This window comes from Oncorhynchus gorbuscha, linkage group LG01, assembly GCF_021184085.1.
Source record: "Oncorhynchus gorbuscha isolate QuinsamMale2020 ecotype Even-year linkage group LG01, OgorEven_v1.0, whole genome shotgun sequence".
Lineage (NCBI taxonomy): Eukaryota > Metazoa > Chordata > Actinopteri > Salmoniformes > Salmonidae > Oncorhynchus > Oncorhynchus gorbuscha.
In genome coordinates this window covers 48,261,643-48,288,035 of record NC_060173.1, presented here as the reverse complement: position 1 = coordinate 48,288,035, position 26,393 = coordinate 48,261,643, and the positions used below count along the sequence as shown (strand labels likewise).

At 41.8% G+C, this 26,393-nt stretch overlaps 2 protein-coding genes across 2 annotated transcripts in view; both read left to right on the top strand.

Moving 5' to 3' along the window:
* Positions 1-3,492, top strand: part of LOC124039020 (calcium-dependent secretion activator 2-like) — a 247,437-nt gene extending 243,945 nt beyond the window's left edge. The window contains exon 27 of the mRNA XM_046354908.1: positions 33-3,492. Within this exon, the coding sequence (XP_046210864.1) occupies positions 33-203 (171 nt within the window). The 3' untranslated portion in view covers positions 204-3,492. The remainder of the gene's footprint in view (positions 1-32) is intronic.
* An 11,535-nt stretch (positions 3,493-15,027) lies between these two features.
* On the top strand, positions 15,028-17,875 carry LOC124009963 (fez family zinc finger protein 1-like). Its single transcript, XM_046322273.1, has 4 exons — positions 15,028-16,179; positions 16,285-16,419; positions 16,766-16,898; positions 17,226-17,875. The coding sequence occupies exons 1-4, from the start codon at positions 15,394-15,396 to the stop codon at positions 17,477-17,479; spliced, it is 1,308 nt and encodes a 435-aa protein (XP_046178229.1). The 5' UTR covers positions 15,028-15,393; the 3' UTR covers positions 17,480-17,875.
* Positions 17,876-26,393: the final 8,518 nt, after the last annotated feature.

The window sequence follows — 26,393 nt, the reverse complement described above, 5'->3', positions numbered from 1 at the left end:
GTGTCCTTTTTGTGTTTGGTTTCATCCCACAGAAGACGTACCGAGACTTCCGGCTCCAAGGAGTTCTGGATGGAACCCTGAACAACAAAAGCTATGGGACCGTCTACAACCGACTCACCGCGGAGGAGACTACCGTGGCGGTCAAGGCTGGCGACGGTCTCCAAGGTATCACCATGAGAGACAGTGACGAGGAGGACGGATGAACTTTGGGAAGTGTGTGCTTGTGTGGAAGGGATGGAGATTGTGTGTGTGAGACAGAATGATATGGAGGGGTTGGAGAACACACACTAAAGTGTGTGATGAAGTCATCCATCTTTGTGTACCCCCTCTCTCTCTCACCAATCCCTAGTACAATAGTGGGTACCTTCCCAGCCGTAATGACATGATGTTATTTTGTACAGTACAGCGCAGTGGTTACCAACTGGTAACCCCTTTGTTTATTTATTTAATTTGTTTGTTTGTTTGTTTGTATGTTTTTACTTTATTTTAATGGTGATGTAGACCAAGAAAAAATGCAAGTTGTTCTTTTAATGCAGACCTTAATGCTCAAATCAGTTTTGTTTTTCAAATCCGTTTTGGAATATTGACTGTCCAAACAGCAGGTTACAAGTGACAAAATCAGATTTTGCTGACAAAGCAGTCTTTGCTGACATGGCTACGCTAGTTGTCATAGTAACGACTGTTGTGTGTGCAGTGGTTTTGGCTGATTGGTGGTGGTGCTCATGCTTCCTCTCACTCAGAAGATATGTACTGTAGCAAGCTAAGGTAACAAAAACAGTAGCTATGCTTCCATGTACTTGTCCAGTGATTTTGTGTCAACATTTAGAAAGTTTGCATAGAAAATAGATGCAACAATTGCCGGCTAGGGTGTGTTTCCATTGAACAACCTTGTGTCGATAAAAACAGCTGGACATAATGTTACACCCCAACAAAACGCAAAAACCTACAGTGTCAAATTAAAATGTAGTGGCTGAAGTGTTTCCATTACACATTTAGGCAAATTGCACATCAATACATTGGTGACAACCTGTGTGCCATCCCACCTACCCGTTTCATGTCTCGGGTAGCCTTCGAAAGCCAGCAAGAATGCAATAATTGAGTAGGCATTTAGAATTAAATGTTGTGGAGCTTTATAGTTATGTGATGACATCATGTGTCAATAAAATATTCTGCAATCATAATTTATTAGAAAAAACCCGTTTTCCATTTTAATTTGTCACAATAAAGAAAGTTCGTCCAAAAGAAAAATCCACCGGTCGAACGAATAAAAATGTTGTCCATTTTTAGAAAATGTCTCCTATATCTGCTATTGCACATGTCGCAATGATTTTTTGTTGACATTGCTTTCCAATAAACCTGGGTCAATGGAAACCTGCCTAGTGCCTGTCATGAACATTTCCCAATTGCATTGAATGTTCAAAATCATAGTGTACATACACTTTTAAGCCTCAAAGGATAAGATGACCCAACTTCCAAAATTAGACCTTTTGGCTAGCCACAACATTCAACAAGCTAGCTAGCTGTTTAGCTTACTAGCATACTCACTCATTTGTTTGTACATGACTAACATGCTAGTTAGCTACCACATGTTCTTGTCAAACTGTCAACAGAGTAGCTTACAAGCAACGAGTTGTGCCAAATAAAACAGTCTGAAAACCACCTGTGGGCAAATAAATCAGTCACATTACCAGGAATCCGATTTGTATCTGATTTCAAAAAACACAGGCAAATGTGGTTTGAACTGTGGCTTGAAATATCTGATTCGATGTGTTTTTTGACTGTTCAGACTGTAGAAAAGCAATCGGATTCAAATCGGATATGCAAACCACTAGAATTTGAGTCACTTCAAACTGCCAGTGTGAACAAGGCTTTATGGTTACCTAGATATAGCCATGCCAATTCAAACAGTTTTGTTTTTAAAGTGCATTAAAAAGTGCATTATGAGGACATTGGGGTTGTTCTTACATAAGTACCCTGAAAGACAGTCGAAACAGGCAGTATCCATATGTTTATGCTCTGCACTGTATGAATGGGAATGTATGCCTGTAGGTTAAAGTATCACATTGTCATGGCATGTATGTAGGCTATGCTTGAATGTGTTTTCCTCTACAAGAGTTACTGGATGACTATGAATTCAAAGCTGTGTTAAATAGGCCTGATGGATTGTGTGCATCATGTTTGGAATCTGAATTGCCTTCTTAACTGTAATACTGCAATGAATTATATGAAATACATTTCTATTGTCTTCTGTGCACCTGTTTTTGTTAAGGTGTGTTCTAAGTGTTAGAATTAGTGTGTTTAATGCAACCATGGTGTCATTATTGACTAAATTACTCCATAAATTATATTAACAGCACAATCGGCAACGACGAACCCTTTGATTGGTAAGGTGATGGATGGAGCTATACGTTATTAAAAAAAATTAAGGAGCGATGCATATTGTTTTATAAAAACTGCTATTTAAAACCAAATGACTAAAATCACAACAAAAACATAAACAATTGAGTATTACAAAATATCAAGCTAATAGGCATTTTTATAAGTTAGATTTTTCAAGAATCATATATCATTACCATAACTAACATACAAATGATGACTATCTTACAAATTGTGGCAACCTATTTGCCAACCTATTCCAACAGTTTATAGTTTTGTTAGAAGCCTAGCTGAAAAGTTTCCATCGGGACATCAACGTTGACAGTGACGTGTTGAAATACACCTAGCCTAACGGCCATTTCCTTAGATTTTTATTGATCTCAAAAAGTACGGAATTTCAGAAATTGTCATTTTCTTGAGACATCACAACCTCGTTTCAACTAATCATCTTGTTCAATGTTATCATGAGCAGACCCCCCATTCACTGACCTGTGTAAAAGGAAAGAATCAATATTCTGAGTTGGTTTAATTTTCCTCCAAATGGGACGAATACAGTTCTGTGGTCAAATTGAAGAGTTTGGTTCCAAAACCAATTTTATTCACCAGAAACGATTGCTTATGGTTACCTTCGTGTGTGTGTGTAAAATATTACTGTTCTCAGATTTGTAATTCATTGATTTTATGTTTATTATTATTTAAATGTTTTGCTAAATGCTATGTATCCATTGTTTAGCTGGAATGGAATGTTCGTATAGTATATTACCTGTGAAATGTGGTTGTCTCACGCTATCTTAAGATGAATGCACTAAATGTAAGTCGCTCTGGGTAAGAGACTGTTAAATGAATAAAATATCAAATGTAAATATTTGACATACAGATCACATATTACTGTATGGATTCATTTTTTGAAACTTGAAAAAAAATATTGTTGTCAAAAATGTATCATTTGTACAGTTCTTTATATAAAACCTAACAGGACTACTTATTTCTCTGAGAGTGAGGCGGATATACGCAGTGCATTTAAAAAAGTATTCCCACCCCTTGACTTTTTCCACATTTTGTTGTGTTACAAAGTGGGATTCAAATGGATGTAATTGTCTTTTTGTTGTCAACAATCTACGCAACATACTCTAATGTGAATGTGGAAGAAAAATTTGATGTTTAATAAATGTTTAATAAAATGTATATTGATTAGATAAGTATTCAACCCCCTGAGTCAATACATGTTAGAATCACCTTTCACAGTAGTTACAGCTGTGAGTCTTTCTGGGTAAGTCTATAAGAGTTTTGCACACCTGGATTATCCAATATTTGCCCATTATTCTTTAAAAAATTATTCAAGCTCTGCCAAGTTGGTTATTGATCATTACTAGACAGCCATTTTCAAGTCTTGCCATAGATTTTAAAGACAATTTAACTCAAAACTGTAACTTGATCACTCAGGAACATTCAATGTCGTCTTTCTTTCTTGATGTCTATAGTATTTTCTCTGGTATGCAATCTGGTTTCCGCTCAGGTTATGGATGTGTCCCTTGATTCTAAGCAATGTTGTGCTGCTATCTTTATTGTCTTGGCGAAAGCTTTTGATACGGTAGACCATTCCATTCCTGTGGGCCGGCTAAGGAGTATTGGTGTCTCTGAGGGTTTTTGGCCTGGTTTGCTAGCTACCGCTCTCAGAGTGCAGTGTATGAAGTGACAACATCGGCTATCTCAGCCACTGCCTGTCACCAAGGGTGTACCCCAAGGCTCGATCCTAGGCCCCACGCTCTTCTCAATTTACATCAACAACATAGCTCAGGCAGTAGGAGGCTCTCTCATCCATTTATACCCTCTACAACACAGCTTTCTTTAGTGTCTACAAGCTTTCTCTGCCCTTGTTCTGAACACCTCCAAAATAAAGGTCATGTGGTTTGGTAAGAAGAATGCCCCTCTCCCCACAGGTGTGTTTTTACTATTTCTGAGGGTTTAAAGCTTGAGGTAGTCACCTCATACAAGTACTTGGGAGTATGGCTAGACGGTACACTGTCATTCTTGCTCCTCTATCATAATCGCTCCTCTTTCACCCCAGCTGCCAAACTAACCCTGATTCAGATGACCATCCTACCCATGATAGATAACAGAGACGTAATTTATAGATTGGCAGGTAATGCTGCTCTCGAGCGGCTAGATGTTCTTTACCATTCAGCCATCAGATTTGCCACCAATGCTCCTTCTAGGACACATCACTGCACTCTATACTCTTCTGTAAACTGGTCATCTCTGTATACCTGTCACAAGACTCACTGGTTGATGCTTATTTATATAAACCCCCTTATCAGAGATATCTACTGCAGCCCTCATCCTCCACATACAACACCCGTTCCGACAGTCACATTCTATTAAAGGTCCCCAAAGCACACACATCCCTGGGTCTCGTCTTTTCAGTTCGCTGCTGCTAGTGACTAAAACGAGCTGCAACAAACACTCAAACTGGACAGTTTTATCTCAATCTCCTAATTCAAAGACTCAATCATGGACACTCTTACTGACAGTTGTGGCTGCTTTGCATGATGTATTGTTGTCTCTACCTTCTTGCCCTTTGTGCTGTTGTCTGTGCCCAACAATGTTTGTACCGTGTTTTGTGCTGCTACCATGTTGTGCTGCTGCCATGTTGTGTTGCTGCCATGTTGTGTTGCTATCATGTTGTTGTCATGTTGTGTTGCTACCATGATGTGGTATGTGTTGCTGCCTTGCTATGTTGTCTTAGGTCTCTCTTTATGTAGTGTTGTGTTGTCTCTTTTGTCGTGATGTGTGTTTTGTCCTATATTTTTATTTAGTTTTAGTTTTAGTCCTAGCCCCCGTCCCCGCAAGAGGTCTTTTGCCTTTTGGTATGCCGTCGTTGTAAATAAGAATTTGTTCTTAACTGATTTGTCTTGTTAAATTAAGAAATTGTAAGCAACCCCAGTGGATATTTGGCCTTCTGTTTTAGGTAATTGTCCCTCTGAAAGGTGAATTTGTCTCCCAGACTACACCAAGTTTTCTTCTAGGATTTTTGCTTAGCTGTATTCTGTTAATTTTTATTCTAAAAAACTCCCTACTCCTTGCCGATGACAAGCATACCCATAACATGAGACAGCCACCATCATGCTTGAAAATATGAAGAATGGTACTCTTTGATGTGTTGTGTTGAATTTGCCCCAAACTTAACACTCAGTATGGGGGAAAAAATGGTTTGCCACATTTTTTGCAGTAACTCTTTAGTGCCTTATGGCAAACAGGACGAAAGTTTTTATTCTGTACAGGCTTCCTTTTTTTCACCCTGTCAAATTAGGTTAGTATTGTGGAATAATGACAACGTTGTTGAGCTATCCCCTATTTTCTCCTATCACAGAGATTAAACTTTGGATGCAGTGATCACAAACATGGCCAAAGGTATGTGGACACCTGCTTGTCAAACATCTAATTCCAAAGTCGTGGGCATTAATATGAAGTTGATCCCCCCCATTTGCTGCTATAATTGCCTCGACTCTTCTGGGAAGGCTTTCCACTAGATGTTAGAACGTTGCTGCAGGGACTTGCTTCCATTCAGCCACAAGAGCATTAGTAAAGTTGGGCATTGATGTTAGGTGATATGGCCTGGCTCGCATTAAGATTTCCCTTCACTGGAACTATGTGGCCTAACACGAACCATGAAAAATCAGCCCCAGACTGTTATTCCTCCTCCACCAAACTTTACTTTACAGTCGGCACAGGGGTCTGGGATTTTTTTTAAATAACTGTAGGACAAAACACACATCACAACAAGAGAGACACAACACTACAAAAAGAGAAACCTAAGACAAAAACATAAAACAAGGCAGCAACACATGACAGCACGGCATGTTAGCAACACAACATGGTAGCAGCACAAAAACATGGTACAAACATTATTGGGCACAGTCAGCAGCACAAAGGTCAAGAAGGTAGAAACAACAATACATCATGCAAAGCAGCCACAACTGTCAGTAAGAGTGTCCATGACTGAGTCTTTGAATGAAGAGATTGAGATAAAACTGTCCAGTTTGAGTGTTTGTTGCAGCTCGTTCCTGCTGTATGTGGCCTACCACTTCGCGGCTGAGCCGTTGCTCCTCCTAGATATTTCGACTTTACATTAAGAGCACTTACCATTGACTGGGGCAGCTCTAGCAGGGCATACATTTGGCGAACTTTGTTGGAAAGGTGGCGTCCTATGACGGTGCCACGTTGAAAGTGACTGAGCTCTTCAGTAAGGCCATACTACAGTTTGTCTATGGAGATTGTGTCACACCCTGATCTGTTTCACCTGTCCTTGTGCTTGTCTCCACCCCATCCAGGTGTCGCCCATCTTCCCCATTATCCCCACTTCCACATTTATACCTGTGTTTTCTGTCTTTCTGTGCCAGTTCATCTTGTTTTGTCAGGTGAACCCGCGTGTTACTCTGTGCGCCTGCTTTTACCTTTTCTCTGTTTTTTTGCTAGTCCTCCCGGGTTTTGACCCTTTCCTGCCTCGACTCTGAACCCGCCTGTCTGACCATACTGCCTGCCCTGACCTCAAGCCTGTCTGCCTCTGTACCTCTTGGTCTCTGACCTTGTTATTATCTTTTGCCTGTCCACGACTAATCTCTTGCCTGCCCCTTGGATACGAATAAATATCAGAGACTCGAACCATCTGTCTCCCGCGTCTGCATCTGGCACTCGCCCCGTGCCTTATAGTACGAACTGGCCATGACAGACCCAACAGACTTGGACCAGCTCTGCTACGCTGTCTCCCTGCATGAAGCCACCATTGGGAGGCATGACGCTGCGTCCGTGCATTACCTATCGGGGCCTTAATGACATAACGGTCAAGAATCGTTACCCCCTACCACTCATTTCCTCGGCTTTCGAACCTCTCCAGGGGGCTACCATCTTCTCCAAGCTGGACCTTCAGAAAAGCTACCACGTGGTTCGGATATGCGAGGGGATGAGTGGAAGACAGCCTTCAACACTGCCAGGGGACATTATGCAAAGCTGGTCATGCCGTTTGGACTCACCATGACCCCACGGTCATCCAGGCCCTGGTAAATGATGTGCTCCGGGACATGTTAAATTGTTTCATGTTTGTCTACCTCAACAACATCTTGTTTTTTTCTCATGTCCTCCATGTTTGACAAGTCCTTCAGCTCCTCCTGGAGAACCAGTTATTTGTGAAAGCAGAGAAATGCGAGTTCCACCGCTCTACCCTCTCCTTTCTGGGATATGTCATCGCTGAAGGAAATGTCCAGATGGACCCGGAAAAGGTGAAACCTGAGGTTTGCCAATTTCTACTGGCGTTTCATTCGAGGCTACAGCATCCTGGCGGCCCCCCTCTCGGCACTCACCTCTCCCAAGGTACCGTTCACATGGTCCCCAGCAGTTGAAAGAGCCTTGGTGGACCTGAAGCATTGGTTCACTACAGCCCCCATCCGGACCCATCCCGTCAGTTTGTGGTTGAGGTCGATGCTTCTGACATTGGAGTGGGGGCTTTCCTGTCCCAGCGATCCGTCCAAAACCAAAAGCTCCATCCCTGTGCCTTCCTATCCCATCGTCTCAACTCTGCAGAAAGAAACTACGACATGGGTAACCGAGAACTCCTTGCGGTCAAGATGGCACTGGAGGAGTGGAGGCACAGGGAGCAGAACATCTGTTTTTGGTTTGGACCGATCACAAGAATTTGGAATATCTCCGCACAGCCAACCGCCTTAACTCCAGGAAGGCCCGGTGGCCTCTGTTATTTGCCAGGTTTAACTTCACCATCTCCTATCACCCAGGGTCCAGGAATGTTAAACCTGATGTCCTCTCTTGCCTGTATAGTCCCGCTGCAACATCCTCTGATTCTAAGAACATCCTCCCTACCTCATGCCTTGCGGCTGCTGTGGGCTGGGGTATTGAGATCTTGGTCCACGAGGCACAACCTTCCCAATCTGGCCCTGGGGAGGGCCCGGCTAACCGGTTATTCGTCCCTAATTCAGTTCGGTCCTGGAATGGGCTGATTCCTCCAGGCTTACCTGTCATCAGGGTTCCCGTCAAACCCTGGCCTTCCACCGACAACGTTTCTGGTGGCACACAATGGTTCCTGACGCCTCTGCCTTCATCGCCGCATTTGGGCTCAGGATAAGACTCCGGGGCAAGCCCCTTCGGCCTCCTTCAGACACTACCTGTCCCTCATCGTCCCTGGTCCCATATCTCCCTGGACTTTGTCACTGGGCTCCCTCCATCTGATGGCAACATCGTCATTCTGACGGTAGTGGATCGGTTTTCCAAGGCCGCCAATTTCATCCCTCTACCCAAACTACCCTCTGCCAAAGAGACGGCCCAGCTCATAGTGCAGCACGTCTTCAGGATCCACGGACCCCCGGTGGACTTCCGACCGGGGTCCTTAGTTCTCGTCTCAGTTCTGGAAGACGTTCTGCACTCCGGATTGTACTCCGGATTCCATCCCTAATCCAACGGCCAGTTGGAGCGAGCAAACGAAGACCTGGAAACAACCTTAAGATGCCTCGTCTTGACCAACCTCACTACCTGGAGCCGACAACTTGTTTGGGTGGAGTATGCCCGGAACACTCTTCCCTGTTCAGCCACAGGACTCACCCATTTTGAGTGGTCCATGGGGTATCAGCCTCCGCTCTTCCCAGAACAAGAGCAGGAAGTCAACATACCCTCGGCCCAGGAGTTCTTCCGCTGCTGGCAGCGTACCTGGAGAAGAGCTCGACCAGCGCTTCTCAAGACCAACTCCAGGTATCGTCGACAAGTGGACTGCCGCCGGACTCCAACTACTCGCTATCGCATTGGATAGAGAGTATGGCTATCCACGTGGGACCTACCCCTTCTGGTGGAGTTGCGCAAACTTTCACCCATTTCATTAGTCCTTTCCCCGTCTCTAGAGTACTTAGTTCCACTGCTGTTCATCTTTTGTTACCCTGTACCCTCCTCCGTATTCACCCTATGTTCCATGTGTCTAGGACTAAGCCTGCGTCTCACAGCCCTTTGTCTTCTGTTTCCAGGCACACCCCTCCACCTGTGTCATCGATAGCCATCCTGCGGACATGGTGAGACGTCTCCTGAGTGTTTGACCACGACGCAGGGGTTTCCAGTACCTGGTTGACTGGGAGGGTTATGGCCTGGAGGACAGGTGCTGGGTCCCCGCTAGAGACATCCTGGACCCAGCACTCATCGCCGACTTGCACCCCGGTCAACCAGGTATGCGCACAGGTAGGACACCAGGTGGCGCCCCTAGAGGGGGCAGGGTGGTACTGTCACACCCTGATCTGTTTCACCTGTCCTTGTGCTTGTCTCCACCCCCTTGTCACCCATTTTCCCCTGGTAATTTACACCTGTGTTTTCTGTCTGTCTATGCCTGTTCGTCTTGTTTTGTCATGTCAACCAGTGTGTTACTCCGTGCTCCTGCTGTTTTTTGCTAGTCCTCCCGGTTTTGACTCTTGCCTGCTCTGACGCTGAACCCGCCTGCCTGACCATACTGCCTGCCCTGACCTCAAGCCTGCCAGCCTCTCTTTACCTCCTGGACTCTGACCTTATGATCTTTTGCCTGTCCACGACCAGTCTCTTGCCTGCACCTTGGTTTGAGTCTCTGATATTTATTAATATCCATCTGCCTCCCATGTCTGCATCTGGGTCTTGCCCTGTGCCCTTGTAGATTGCATGGCTATGTTCTCGATTTTATACACCTGTCGGCTACGGGTGTGGGTGAAATAGCCAAATCCACTCATTTGAAGCGCTGTTCCAAAAGCTGGGCCTAAAATAGTGTATAAGAGATCAACATTATTGTTGGTCTGATGTGATTAATAAGGAGCATCTAGATGCTGCACTTTCAATTATTGATAAACATGCACCTGGTAAGAAACTAACTGTTAAGCCCCCATGGTTGATGAGGAATTGAAAAACGGTATGGTTGAAAGATGAGGTAAAAGGAGTGGTTAATAAGTCTGGCTGCACATCTGACTGACTTACTTACTGCAAATCGAGAAATTATGTGACTAAACGCAACAAAAAGCAGAAGAAACTATTATGAAGCCAAGATCAATTATATAAAGTAATTTCTGTAAGTATTGGGGAGTAACTGAAATGTTGTTGATTCATCCTCAGTTATCTCTTATCACAGCCATTAAACTTTGTAACTGTTTACAGCGGTTTCCTTCCTCTCCGGTAACTGAGTTAGGAAGGGCGCCTGTTTCTTTGTAGTGACTGGGTATATTGATACCCCATCCAAAGTGAAGTTAGAAACTGCACCATGCTCAAAAGGATATGCAATGTCAGCTATTATTTTTTCTTTATTTTTTTAGCAATAGGTTCCATTCTTTATGAACTGTTGGAAAACATGCCTGGTCTTCGTGGTTGAATCTGTGTTTGAAATTCACTGCTCGACTGGGGGTTCAGACATGGGGTATTCATTTAAAAAGCATGTTAAACACTAATATTGCACACAGAGAGTCCATACAACCTATGTGTCTTGTCATGCACATTTTTACTCTTGAACTTATTTAGGCTTGCAATAACAAAAGGTTGAATACTTTTCATTTTTAATATGTAAACATTTATAAAAGCATAATTACACTGTGACATTATGGGGTATTGTGTGTAGATCAGTGAACACAACATCTACATTTAAACCATTTTAAATTCAGGGTGTAACACAACAAATGTGGAAAATGTCAAGGGGTGTGAATACTTTCTGAAGACACTTTTGCAACAAAATATGATTATTTGTCTCTCTGAAATGAAACCATTAAGCAGTGGTGTAAAGTATCTCATGCTGTGATTAGATGGGGAAAAAATACCAATCTCTTTCATAAGTTCTTTAAAGGTCGACTTCGCGAAAGGACGTTGCTACGAGCAACACCACAGATATTGAGATGAGTGAGATGCAAGACTTCGCTCTCACAGTCACAGATAGTATCTGCGCAGGTGCATGGTTTCGCATCATGCTGTTCACAGCGTTGTAGCCAGGGCACCAAAGCTGCGGAGAAGTTGAGCCTTGCGCTTCAATGCTCTTTGTTGTTGCGGAACTTGATCCAATATGATGTTTATTTTCTGCATCTATGTTATATCGCAGTCTACCTTTTAAACAATAAAAGCTAATTTACGAAAATTTCTGAAAATGTATATATAGCATTTTGGAATGAACCTTAAATTGTTTTCACCCATTTCTATTGTTTTAGGCCTACTTGTCTATATAACCATTAGAGTAATGTGGGGGTAACTACCCCCCCCTAATATATTTTTGTAATTAACTCATAAAAGCACAAGTCTAGGTATCTTATTTTAATTCAATAAATTAAATATTGAAAAATAAATGGCATTGCACATCTCACTTTTAATATCCTCACTATCATCAGTATCCTCTTCTCATTAATGTCCTCACTATATCCTCTTCTCGATAATATCATCACTATCCTCTTCTCAATAATATCATCACTATCATCAGTATCCTCTTCTCATTAATGTCCTCACTATCCTCTTCTCATGAATATCTTCACTGTCCTCACTATCCATATTCTCATTAATGTCCTCACTATCCTCTTCTCATTAATATCCTCACTATCCTCTTCTCATTAATATCATCACTGTCCTCACTATCCTCTTCTCATTAATATCCTCACTGTCCTCACTATCCTCGCCTCATTAATATCCTCACTGTCCTCACTATCCTCTTCTCAATAATATCCTCACTGTCCTCACTATCCTCGCCTCATTAATATCCTCAATATCCTCTTCTTATTATGATGCCAAATCATTATTAAGTAGCCTATCTAAAAATGACTGTGTAACTCATTTAAGTTACTTTGTTGATTATTTGGACGTGATTTGCACATGATTTGGAAAATTATAATTTGGGTACCATTCACTTGCATTGGACTGCGGGGGCAGTTTTTCCCCCCAGCACACTCACCTTAAATGTTACTGCTTTATTAAAAACTGCATTTTTTTTGTATCTCTAAACAAGTGGATTATGTATCTTTAGTCTCCCCTAATGGTAGACATATCTATAAAAAGTTTAGAGGTCTAATTTAAGTAGATGATATACTGTATATAACTGTTTCTAATAGACAAAATATTAGATCAACTTACCTCAGAATCGTTTTGTTAGTGACTTAAAAAAGAGCCAATTTTTGATTTGTGCAAGAGTAGTGGCAACCAGAGAAAGAGTTGAAAATGGTTTCTTTGAGAATGACAGGGAGGGGTGCTAGTTACTCCACATTACCCTATCTCACATGACACAAAATAGGATGTTGTTGAGTTTGTATTTTCAAACGAAATGCAAGTGAAGAGGAGAAACAGCATCAGGCAACCTCGCCCACGGTCCAGCCAAAGATTTTTTATAACTAACTGTGGTCCAGCTGTCCGTCTGTGTCGCCACAAGCATAACGTCGTTCTGCTGTGGAGTTAACCAATCAGGATATCCCCTTATTAATTACTGACAGCATGTAATTACTAAGTAGTTAATGGTCGGTTACTGACTTGATGATTGAAGCAGTGTTATAATTTACACAGTGTGAAGGCTTAAGTCTAGCCTACATCCAATGTTTTGTTTCGTTTTGTTCGCCAGAAAGATTAATAAAAACTATTTAGGCTACACTGTATGAATAGGCCTATAAGCAATATGTTATGTGGTAATTTTCTAAATAAACCTCATAGAAGGCTACCGAAGGAGTTTAGCCTAGTCTTTTTTTCCTTTTTTGAATTAGGCGTATTTGCCGTCCGCAGAATTTTCACAACATAAACGATTCTTTCGCATATTAAAGAAATGAATGCATGTAGTTAGGCCTATTTATTTTTGGCTTTTAGTACATAGACCTAACCTTAAATTCTATTGGTGAAATATCAGTATTTATTTTATTTAGCATTTCTTCAATAATACCTAATAATACTATTTATAATAATACATATGCATTGAGATTAAAAATAGTCCTAACTAAATACTAATAATAATAAATATTATAAATAGGAATTATTATTTATTATTATTGTGCATCACTGTTAAGCCCCTGAGTTGCGTCATTTACTACAATCACTGTGTTGGTTACCTAAATGGTCCTTACAGTAGAAGTGAGCTGTATCGCATTCTCTTCATGCCATAGTCTCAGAATTGAAGGAAAATAAAAAGTCCGGGGGGAAAAGAAAACACAAGGGATTAACGCCAGTTTATACCAATACTTTGTAATTATATGAGATTTGAATTGTCAATCAAGTGATTACAAATTATTTTAATTACGTGAAAGATGTTTAGGTCTGAATCCTTAGCACCGCATCAATGAATAGCAAGCCAAGCCATATGGGTTTCAGTCAGGTCTCCAAAATGTTTAATAACTGAAAGAAATTCGAGCAGCACAAGAAAGCACCCCGCTGATTCTCTTTAAAAGGCTTTAGATTATAGGCTATTTGACACCAAACAGATAGCATTTTGACCACCAATTTGATTTGTTTCACGCAATAAACTTAAAATATCGTCACCTATTAATTTCGACAATCCGTGTCATATAATATATTGAATAATAATTACTCCAATAGTTATGTTATAATAATACTAATAATAATGTAGTGTTGCTATTAGTGCTACTTAAATTAGAAGAAAAAATAACGCCAACCTATCTCTTTATTCTATTCCGTGACATTCCCTCATCATTAATTTCTCGGTATCCTATATTTTTTTATTTCAATTGGAAGAAATCAAACAGTGTAAACAGTCTAAATAAAATTGCTGTGACGGAACGCAGACAGTTTCAATCAATGCGCATATTTACCTTGTTCATTGACAGGATTGTCATTGAGCATTCTTCTAGATATACCCAGATGAAACGTTCCACGTTATTACCAATATGACTTCAAACGGAACAGTGGACAAGCTTTCATTACTGTACATGCGCTAGAGAAGTTGTTGCTCGGATACATACACCTCTCCTGACAGCGCAAACCTATAGTCCTTGAGGCACATATGGAGCTCATCGTGCACACCTCCGCAGTCCCACCGGTTTACTTGAGCTCCCTCGTGTATAGGCCTACTGGCAGCCTGATTTTAAAAAAATGAATAGCTCTACTTGAATTAACTCAATGTTTTATGAAAATACTGTAGCCTATATTGGATTTTATACAGTAGCCAAAATGTAAAGGCCCACACCTTAAAATAAGCTTTTTAACAAAATGTATCCACTAGAATTCAGATTAGATTGTAATGTGTTCGGCATAGTGGGGTTTTCTTGTTGTTGGATTACTATAGAGACAATTGTATATAATTGTTAATTCGGTTAAACGCAATGAGTATAAAGGTTGCGTCATGTGTCTGACCAATTTGGAAATATTGGCATAGGACTAGGTCCTAATAGCTGAGTTATAGTAAAGAGGATTTATACATCTACTGCTTTGTACATTTTTTAAAATAACAGTTCATCTTTAATATGAGCATAATACACATTCGTAAAACCAATGCCTATATTAGTTAGAATTGTTGCATGCTTAAAATATCATGCACCAATTAAGATATCAAATTCTGATATGTCAAATGCTGACATCCTCTGACCCCACAGAGCGCCTGTCTTGTGCGATTTCAAATGATGTCACACGAAACCACAAGGGGAACACAGATTTGCCAAAAGCTTTACAGTTGTACAAGACTCCGGCCACCAAAGAACAGCTCCTTTGCGACGCGGGTAAGACAAACGTTATCGTAGCAGTAGCCTAGTAGATGGGCCACAAGTGGAGAATTGACGGAAGAGAATTGAGCAATTATCTACTTTACTTGTTCTTCTTGGGCGGTGACTATTGGTGAGGTCTTGGCTGCGTTATTGACTCAACACGCCTTATTGAGCAGTCGTGCTAGACATAAGTGCTGGTTTTCCGGAATCAACGCAAGCGAGAACAGTGAGGGGGCTCTCGTCGACTCCGAGTGTGCCGAATGATGTCCTTTCTGTCGGGGCAGTGAGAAGGAATCAAAGGTATCTACAAAAGGACCACCAACGCCTCCTTTCCAAAGGTGTTGTTTTGAAAGTTATGGACAGTGCGCTCTACCACTCAGCGGGAATTTTCGGCACCCCCTCGGCTTCTAGAAACTTGACTGCGGGCGGAAACATGATCACCTCCACCAAGCCTCTCGCTTTTTCGATCGAACGGATTATGGCCAGGACGCCCGAGCCAAAGTCGATACCTTTCCCCAACCTGTTCCATCACACTCCGGTGGGCAAAGCGGACCCGAAGCAGGCGCTCAACATGACTTCATCATCACTGCATTGCATGATACCATTAGTGCCATTGGCATACGAACCGGGTCATAATAAACTAAATATGAATGGATTAGAAACGAGTCACTTTGACGCTTCCTCGTATAATTCAAATGAGTTGGTCAGCATTGGTTTGAACTATAAGAACGAACAACCAGATCTGAGCTCGCCGGTGGGACAATACAAACTTTTTCGACCACGGGTGGTAAACCAGTCATCTTTTCATGCCATGGGGGCTGTGTGCTACCTGAACTGCGGGCAGAGTGCATGCCCACCCCCAGCCAGCATCGTAAACATCCACCCCATGGCCTCCTACTTTCTCAACACTCCACTGCAGCATGCGCGCCAGAGAGCTTTCCTCGCGGAGAAAAATAAAGTGTCTCACTGTGCAGACAGATACGCATCCGGAGTTAAAGACATTTCCCAAACTCAACTCCATCACTACATGAAAGAGAGCGCACAGATTATATCGGACAAACTATTCAAGGGCTCTTCCAAATTGAACAGCGGTTGTCCAAGCGGCAAACCCAAAGTATTCACCTGCGAGGTTTGCGGAAAGGTAAGACCATCCATTTAATTTTGGTGGTCTTTTCCTTTGCAGGCCTGCTTGATAATTTCAAATCGTTCATGTTAGAATCATAATATCTGTATTTTCTATTCACAGGTGTTCAACGCCCACTACAATTTAACGCGCCATATGCCCGTGCACACTGGAGCGAGACCATTCATCTGCAAAGTATGCGGCAAGGGATTTCGACAAGCAAGCACCCTTTGTCGCCACAAAATTATTCATACTCAGGTATTCTGTTCAATCATCATAATCATACCCAAAGCCATTCCCATGTTCAATGTTGTTTAAGCGAGGCTATATGAAAACCACAACACGGAACTAGGCCTGCATTATCAGTACATTTGATTGAACAACGCATCAATGCCATTATTGTATTTAAGGATAAAATATTCATATTTTTGCCTGATGTTGAACATCTCAACGTTCACTTGTTTAACAGTAGGCTATAGGCTATAGTCTAGTTTATTATATGCCTATATATAAGCAATTGTACTGTATGCCTACAGCTTTAGTTGGACCCCAAATAAAATTAGATTTCTAAAATCACATTCATTTGTTCATATGCCCTTCACAGGAAAAGCCTCATAAATGCAACCAGTGTGGAAAAGCGTTCAACCGGAGTTCAACTCTTAACACTCACACACGAATCCATGCAGGTTACAAACCTTTCGTCTGTGAGTTCTGCGGCAAAGGATTTCATCAAAAAGGTTATAAAGAATGTTAATGTTAAGTGTTCTGGATTACATGATTGTAAATGTACCTTGTTATGACCATTACTCGATTTGTCCAAATAAAGTAGCCTAAATACATGGAATAATTTGCAATATTTGGATATGAGATTATTATTTATTCTGCTTTGAGAAGAAAATCTAGATTGCTTTCAGAACTGAATTTACGTTGCTCAATTAAACTCAGATTACATGTACAATGTACGACTCAATTTATGATTTGGATTAAAACGGAATTGACTGATAACTGTGGCTCTGATTCTTCACAAAATTGTTGACATCCACTTTCTTTTTTTTATCATCAAGGTAATTACAAGAACCACAAATTGACACACAGCGGGGAGAAACAGTTCAAATGCAACATCTGTAACAAGGCCTTCCACCAAGTGTACAACCTGACGTTCCACATGCATACGCACAATGACAAGAAGCCCTTCACGTGCCCGACTTGCGGCAAGGGATTCTGCAGGAACTTTGACCTGAAAAAGCACATGCGAAAACTACACGATCTCTCTGGATCCCAATCCCCTGCTACTCTCGCCACAGGCGAAACTAACTAAAAAGCTCCGAGGCTAAAATGCCAACCATGCGCCTTTACCGCACACTGATTTGCCCAAATCTGGAATTACGCATGCGAGTTTAGACCGCGCAAAGATGCTGTGGACTATTCTATTAGTACATATTTTCCTTGAATTTGACATTATAATGTCACTATACTGTTGTTTTAAATCTCAGGATTACTGTAAAATGTCGATATTTATTTGAAACTTTATAGGCTAATAATTTAAGAGAATAATTGAAGACTATGTACAAATTATGTTTTGCTGTGATAAGTGTGGTAGCCTACCCCATTTTATACGATGCCCTTGATAAAGTTACATGATTTTCCAACACTTGTGTATATGCAAAGTTTTGCAGGAAACAAGTGTCTTTGACACATAGACCTACAGGCTACGTTTTAAACAGGTGCACAAACTCAAACATTTAAGTTATGAAAAGAAAATAATGACAATAAAATGAAACTCTGTATATGTCATATTGTGTCCGATATCCTATTTGACTGGCATGATTAAGAAAAGGAGTTCCCTTATTTAGAAGGTGATGGACATAGCCTAGGCCAAAGTATTGCATGATATGTTACTACTGTTACTACTGTTGATACTACTGTTAATAATATCCGTAGTAGTATTAATAGTAATAATAATATCCTAATATAACTTTACTGTTATTATTGTCATCATCATCATCATAGGCCTACGATTGTTGTTGTAGTGATAATTAGATCTATGTCATCATCATCTTTATTTCTATAAAAAAACAAGAAGTGGGTTTTCTTTTTTGCTTGTATGGAGGATAATCAGTGCCACTTTAAAAATGAAATGCTAAATTGGAATATCAAAATGACAAATGCATTTCTATTTTCATATCAGTGTGCATGATTCGTGTCACAATGAAATTGCAGTGTTAACATGACAATCGAAAATGCTAAATGGTACATCGAAAATGGAAAATGGTAAACAGACAATTCTAAATGAAATCCTCAAAGTGAAATGGAAAGTGCTTGTTTTCATTTTCCAACTGCCCAATGTACATTTTTTTTCATTTTCAAAGTGTATGCAAATTGTTTCCTGGAGGCTGAACCACGAGATCAACATGACTCCATCGTGCATTGCTACATCCTAGCCACGTCACACGCTCTGTCTATTGATTTTAGCGTAAACAACAGGGATCAGACCCGATTTCCTTTACACCAAAATAACATTTGGCATGCTAACCCAAAGCCTAGGCAATTTAGCTTGGGGAGCCAATGAAATTTTTCTTGTCTCAGGCAAAGTTTCATCACAGGTGCTTGGTCACTGAACCACCTTTGTTACACAAGCAGCTACTTGACCACACTGCAGGCACACTTTGAAAGAGAACAATAATCACAACACCATCACAAGACAGACTCCTCAGGCTCAGATGGGTCTCTGTGAAGAGGAGGAGGTCAAATGATGCTGCATTGTAACTGGGGTTGTTCAGCGACCACACATGCATGATTAGTATATCTAACCGGAAAAAAATACAGTTTCAATTTCACTTTACACATTGCATATACAAGTTTTTGCCATTTCCCAATTTTGTTTAGAATACATTTTTACCTACCAATTTTAAATGAGACATTTTCGATTTTCATTTTAACTTTGCAATTGATGTGGCATTAATCATACACACTAATATGAAAATATAAATGAATTTATCATTAAAAAAATCCTAGTAAAGCTGGAATACTTAATTGAAACAATAATAAAGCGGTCAGGGGGAAATGCTGAGGGATGGGCCTGGGCAAATGTAGTCTTCCGTGGCCATACCTCCAAAGTTACGTTGTTATCACACCTCATTTGGCGGCCAGGAGAATTTTGTATTAGCCAGAATGGCTACAATGCTCCACTGGATTCCAGTAGCTACATTTTGACTGGATGTTTGAATTCAAGAACCCTACCCCCACATGCCTATGAAAGGTGTGCTGCATGTAATGTTCATCACTGCTTTCCTAGTAAATGATGGCATTACAACTGCTTTGCTTGAACACTACAAAAAATATATAAGTTATGGCTATGGTCAGCTCTAGCCTTTTGGGGCCATAAGCGAGATTTTGGTTGGTGGCCCCCCTTTTGATGACTGAGAGAAAAATGTAAGATTTAATGGTAATTTCATGAAACACATTTCACCATGGGCATAGAGAAAATGTTGCAGTTTAAAGCACATTCTCTGCAGTTCTACATGTTTTGCCACACAGAGAGAAAATGTAGAAATTTTGTAACACATTTCATGCAATTCTGCTTATTTTATTCTTTAGGACTCTTGTGGGCAGTTTTTTTTTTAGAAATACCAATACTTATATGCAACTGATCTTGAATGATCATAGGTTTTTCTTCAATCAGGATAGGCTATTCTTCAAATTGAAAATAATAATTTGGAATAAGGTGGTGAATTATTCAATTGGGACAATCAGTGAATGTGCCAATGTTTTTTATTTTATTTTTAGCTACATTTTTGGCAGAATTTGGTCGTGTTCCACTGCTTAGACGTTGCATGCATCAACCAACAGTTGCGTGCCACATCATTGACTGTGTCAAAAACTGACAGATTGCTATAACATATGATGTTGTTAGCTGAAAGGTAAAATACTTGTCCAGGCGTTGTAAGTTCTGGCAACATCCAATCAATGGAACGCTACCTAATGGGCGTGTTTGAGTGGTAAGGCTAAAGCAACTGACTGTAGACGAAAGTCGAGCAGTGAAGTCGGTGGAGGTGCATCAGCGACAGCCGAAAGGCAGACACTAATGTGGCTTTCCAACAGCAAGGCTCAGATCAACATGGCAGTGTTTCCATTGTTTATTTATTTTTATATACAGTACCAGTCAAAAGTTTGGACATACCTACTCATTCCAAGGTTTTTCTTTATTTTTAATATTTTCTACATTGAACAATAGCGTACACATCAAAACTATGAAATAACACATATGGAATCATGTAGTAACCAAAAAAGTGTTAAACAAATCAATTATAAAAAATATTTTTACTTGTTTTAAACTTTTGTGGTTACTACATGATTCCATATGTGTTATTTCTACAATGTAGAAAATAGTAAAAATAAAGAAAAAACCCTTGAATGAGCAGGTGTGTCCAAAGTTTTGACTGGTACTGTATATATATATATATATATATATATATATATAGCTATAGCTATTGAAATTCAAAGTAAAAAATGTAACTTAATAAATTAAAGTAAAAGAAAATGTACCAATTTTATAGGAAACTAAAGGGTGTGCAAGTAACTCTCTATGTAAATTGGAAAATCTGCCGTTTCCAGCTGCAATAGTCCTTTACAACATTAACAATGTCTACACTGTATTTCTGATTAATTTGATGTTATTTTAATGGGCAATTCTTTTTGCTTTTCTTTCGAAAATAAGGACATTTCTAAATGACCCCAAACCTTTGAACGGTAGTGTTCACATGAGAGACTAGTATTCTATTCCTTAACGATGCCAGTGATTTCTAGTCTATGCCTATAGGCAGCAGCCTCTAATGTGCTAGTGGTGGCTGTTTAACAGTCTGATGGCCTTGAGATAGAAGCTGTTTTTCAGTCTCTCGGTCACAGCTTTGATGCACCTGTACTGACCTCACCTTCTGGATGATAGCGGGGTGAACAGGCAGTGGCTCGGGTGGTTAATGTCCTTGATGATCTTTTTGGCCTTCCTGTGACATCGGGTGTTGTAGGTGTCCTGGAGGGGGGGGGGGTAGTTTGCCCCCGGTAATGCGTTAGGCAGACCACACCACCCTCAAAAGAGTCTTGCGTTTGCCGGCGGTGCAGTTTCCATACCAGGAGGTGATACAGCCCGACAGTATACTTTCAATTGTGCATCTGTAAAAGTTTTTGAGGGTTTTAGGTGACAAGCCAAATTTCTTCAGCCTCCTGAGGTTGAAAAGGCTCTGTTGCGCCTTCTTCACCACACTGTCTGTGTGGGTAGTCCATTTCATTTGTCAGTGAAGTGTACGCCAAGGAAATTGAAGCTTTCCATCTTCTCCACTGCAGTCCCGTAAATGTAGATAGGGGGGTGCACCATCTGCTGTTTCCTGAAGTCACAATCATCACGTTTGTTTTGTTGATGTTGAGTGAGAGGTTGTTTTGCAGGCACCACACTCCCAGAGCCCTCACCTCCCCCTTTAGGCTGTCTCGTCATCGTTGGTAATCAAGCCTACTTCTGTTGTGTCGTATGCAAACTTGATGATCGAGTTGGAGGCGTGCTTGGCCACGCATTCATGGGTGAATAGGGAGTACAGGAGGGGGCTGAGCACGTACCATTCTGGGGCCCCAGTGTTGAGGATCAGCGGAGTGGAGGTGATGTTTCCTACCTTCACCATCCGGGGGTGGCCCGTCAGGAGGTCCAGGACCCAGTTGCACAGGTCCTCAAGCTTAATGATGAGCTTGGAGGGTACTATGGTGGTGAATGCTGAGCTATAACCAATAAACAGCATTCCTACATAGGTATTCCTCTTGTCCAGATGGGATAGGGCAGTGTGCAGAATAATGGCGATAGCATCGTCTGTGGATCTATGGGTCTAGGGTGGCAGGTAAGGTAGAGGTGATATTATCCTTGACTCGTCTCTCAAAGCACTTCATGATGCCAGAGGTGAGTGCTACGTGGTGATAGTCATTAAGTTCAGTTACCTTTGCCTTCATGGGTACAGAACAATGGTCGCCATCTTGAAGCATGTGGGGAAAGCAGGCTGGGGTAGGGAGAGATTGAATATGCCCGTAAACACACCAGCCAGCTGGTCTGCGCCGTCTGGGCCGGCAGTCTTGTGAGGGTTAACACGTTTAAATGTTTTACTCACGTCGGCCACGGAGAAGGAGAGCCCACAGTCCTTGGTAAAGGGCCACATTGGTGCCACTGTGTTATCCTCAAAGCATGCGAAGAATGTGTTTAGCCTGTCCGGAAGCAAGAAGTCGGTCTCGGCAACGTGTCTAGTTTTCCTTTTGTCATCTGTGATTGTCTGTAGTCCCTGCCACATCCGTCTCGTGTCTGAGTCGTTGAATTGCGACTCCACTTTATCTCTATACGGACGTTTAGCTTGTTTGATTGGCTTGCAGATTGAATAACTACACTGTTTATATTCTGCCATATTACCAGTCGCCTTGCCATGCCATGTTAGAATCACCTTTGGCAGCGATTACAGCTGGAAGTCTTCCAGGTAAGTCTCTAAGAGCGTTGCACTCCTGGATTGTACAATATTTACATGTTATTCTTTTAAAAATTATTCAAACTCTGTCAAGTTGGTTGTTGATCATTGCTAGATAGTCATTTTCAAGTCTTCCCATAAATTCAAGCCGATTTTAAGTCAGAACAGTAACTGTAATTTTAGACCTACAAAGATGGTCTCAATGCACAAATTGCACATCTCTTTTCAGACATGCATTTCCATCATTAAGATGAACATACTTCCTCTGACAAACCTCTACAGCTCTCGGATTTCCCTCTCACCTCCACTGGGATATTGGAAGAAACTGCATACCCAATGTCCCAATGGCCTGGCGCCCCCTGGAGGAGAATTTAGCAAAGCCATACAGGCTCCAAGATCGGGTGTATTCCAACATCTCTATCAAAAAAGCCAAACTTACCTTTGGCCATATCATCACGCAAATGCTTACAATATGGCGTTCAATGGGGAGCCATCGAAAATATATTATTAATCATCCATCCCATATGCCATTGTTTAATAATTACAGTCTCATTTTGGGTTGGGTGGCCAGCCAATATCTTTTCCAAGCTTGGAGTGAGAGAGGAATTCTTACTCTCTCTGATATTGTGGAGTATTGTAGCCTACGTGTGTTGAATAAAGCAATACAATGTGGTCCTTCTGTAGCTCAGTTGGTAGAGCATGGCGCTTGTAACGCCAGGGTAGTGGGTTCGATCCCCGGGACCACCCATACGTAGAATTTATGAACACATGACTGTAAGTCGCTTTGGATAAAAGCGTCTGCTAAATGGCATATATTATTATTATTATATTACAATCTGGCTGGATCTTCATTTTTTAAACTTTTATTTTACCTACTTGCTTATGGCGTACCCTGGGGTTGTGATCTATTATCCCATCCTATCCACAAAATATTGACAGGAAGGGTAAGTAATTGCATACTCTCCAAATGATATATATTCAAACCAATATATTACCAATCCGTTCAAAATGGAACAAAGATGTACCAGCAGTAAATCTTATCTGGATTACGGTCTGGTCCCAACATCATATTTTCATCAATAAACTCAAATCACCAAAGGTGATTTTGCCCATGTGAGTTATGCTACTCCAGAAAACTTTTCCAGATGAACATAAACTCAACCCCGGTCTGTATGCTCTGCTCCATGGTATTCCTGGCACATTTATTCATATGGTCTGGAAATGCCCAGAAGTTTTCTTCCTTTAGCAATCTGTGGCTTTTGACATTATCAGACATTTTGTCTAAACCCATCCCATGTCTGCCCAATGTGCGACTGCTTATTGATGACTTCACTGAACTTAACATACAGGCAGAGGAGGCCCAACAGCAGCCAAGAGAATGGTTGCCTTACGATGGCAAGACCCACACACACTGCCACATCAGAAATGTATTTATTTATTTATTATAGACATAGCACTACCTGAACTGTCAATCTCTCAACTGCATGGTAAAAAAATATGAGGATATTAACATTTGGACGACAATACTTGGCAGTATGAAATCATTACTTTAAGATATGTACTTAAATAAGCAGATCCTGTTAGGGATGCACGATATATCAGTGAAAATATCGGAATCGGCCGATATTGGCAAAAAAATGCTAACATCAGCATTGGCCCGCTGTCTAGTTTAACGTCAATATGCAAAACCAATGTCAAAGCTGACGTGCATACCTATATAACGTAGGTACATGACGTAATGACTCCACATAAAATGTTGCACTACACGTGCAACACAGCATTCCTAACCTAGCCCACAATGTCTACTGTGTGGCTCGAGCAGTCCACAAGTCGAGCAGTCATTTGAAAGAACAAGAACATTTCAGCGAGACAACTCAAAGGGCGAAATCCATTAACGCCAAGATAATGGAATTCTTTGCCCTTGACAATCAACTGTTCTCTGTCGTGGGTGATGTTGGCTTTCGCCGACTGGTCAAGCACCGGAACACACTACCAAGTGCGCTATTTTTCAGATGTTGCCCTACCGGAGTTACACAGTAATAGCATCACTGCTATTAGCTTCACGACTTACATTTAGACTGTGATATCTGCCTCATGAGCATGCTGACTCTGACAACACAGTGGGTCGTCGAGGATTTTGTATTACATGCTCTGTTATGCAGGTGAATGAGGACCCAAAAACGACTTGGCGAAAACAGAGTCTTTAATCCAGTTTAAGGAAAAAGCAATACTCCTAGACAAATCGGAGTGGTAAATAAATCATAAAAACAATATCACTCGTAATCACGAGAACTGACTGGAGACTCGATAATAAACTGCAGGTTGCCTCGGGAAGGCACTTGACCGTAGCAGACTCAGACACCTGCTCACCACGCAGCATCTGAGGGAAACACGACACGACAGGGCGATACAAAGACACAGCACGGTGAACAATATACAAGGATTCGACAGGGCAGAAACGGAAAACAAGGGGAGAAATAGGGACTCTAATCAGGGGAAAAGATAGGGAACAGGTGTGGGAAGACTAAATGATTGATTAGGGGAATAGGAACAGCTGGGAGCAGGAACGGAACGACAGAGAGAAGAGAGAGAGGGAGGGAGAGAGAAAAAGGGGAACGAACCTAAAAAGACCAGCAGGGGAAAACGAACAGAAGGAAAAGCAAAATGACAAGACAATATAAGACAAAACATGACAGTACCCCCCACTCACCGAGCGCCTCCTGGCGCACTCGAGGAGGAATCCTGGCGGCAACGGAGGAAATCATCAATAAGTGAACGGTCCAGCACGTCCCGAGACGGAACCCAACTCCTCTCCTCAGGACCGTAACCCTCCCAATCCACTAAGTATTGGTGACCCCGTCCCCGAGAACGCATGTCCATGATCCTACGTACCTTGTAAATAGGTGCGCTCTCGACAAGGACGGGAGGGGGAGGGAAGACGAACGGGGGTGCGAAGAAAGGGCTTGACACAGGAGACATGGAAGACAGGATGGACGCGACGAAGATGTCGCGGAAGAAGCAGTCGCACAGCGACAGGATTGACGACCTGGGAGACACGGAACGGACCAATGAACCGTGGAGTCAACTTACGAGAAGCTGTCGTAAGAGGAAGGTTGCGAGTGGAAAGCCACACTCTCTGGCCGCAACAATACCTTGGACTCTTAATCCTACGTTTATTGGCGGCTCTCACAGTCTGTGCCCTGTAACGGCAAAGTGCAGACCTCACCCTCCTCCAGGTGCGCTCACAACGTTGGACAAACGCTTGAGCGGAGGGAACGCTGGACTCGGCAAGCTGGGATGAGAACAGAGGAGGCTGGTAACCCAGACTACTCTGAAACGGAGATAACCCGGTAGCAGACGAAGGAAGCGAGTTGTGAGCGTATTCTGCCCAGGGAGCTGTTCTGCCCAAGACGCAGGGTTTCTGAAAGAAAGGCTGCGTAGTATGCGACCAATCGTCTGATTGGCCCTCTCTGCTTGACCGTTAGACTGGGGATGAAACCCGGAAGAGAGACTGACGGACGCACCAATCAAACGACAGAACTCCCTCCAAAACTGTGACGTGAATTGCGGACCTCTGTCTGAAACGGCGTCTAACGGGAGGCCATGAATTCTGAACACATTCTCGATGATGATTTGTGCCGTCTCCTTAGCGGAAGGAAGTTTAGCGAGAGGAATGAAATGTGCCGCCTTAGAGAACCTATCGACAACCGTAAGAATCACAGTCTTCCCCACAGACAAAGGCAG

Bases quoted from the DNA above. Each gene is read 5' to 3' on its own strand.
- LOC124009963 (XM_046322273.1), top strand. From the start codon at position 15,394: ATGGACAGTGCGCTCTACCACTCAGCGGGAATTTTCGGCACCCCCTCG. The intron at 16,180-16,284 runs GTAAGACCATCC...TTCTATTCACAG, and splicing joins CCTGCGAGGTTTGCGGAAAG to GTGTTCAACGCCCACTACAA. The intron at 16,420-16,765 runs GTATTCTGTTCA...TGCCCTTCACAG, and splicing joins ACAAAATTATTCATACTCAG to GAAAAGCCTCATAAATGCAA.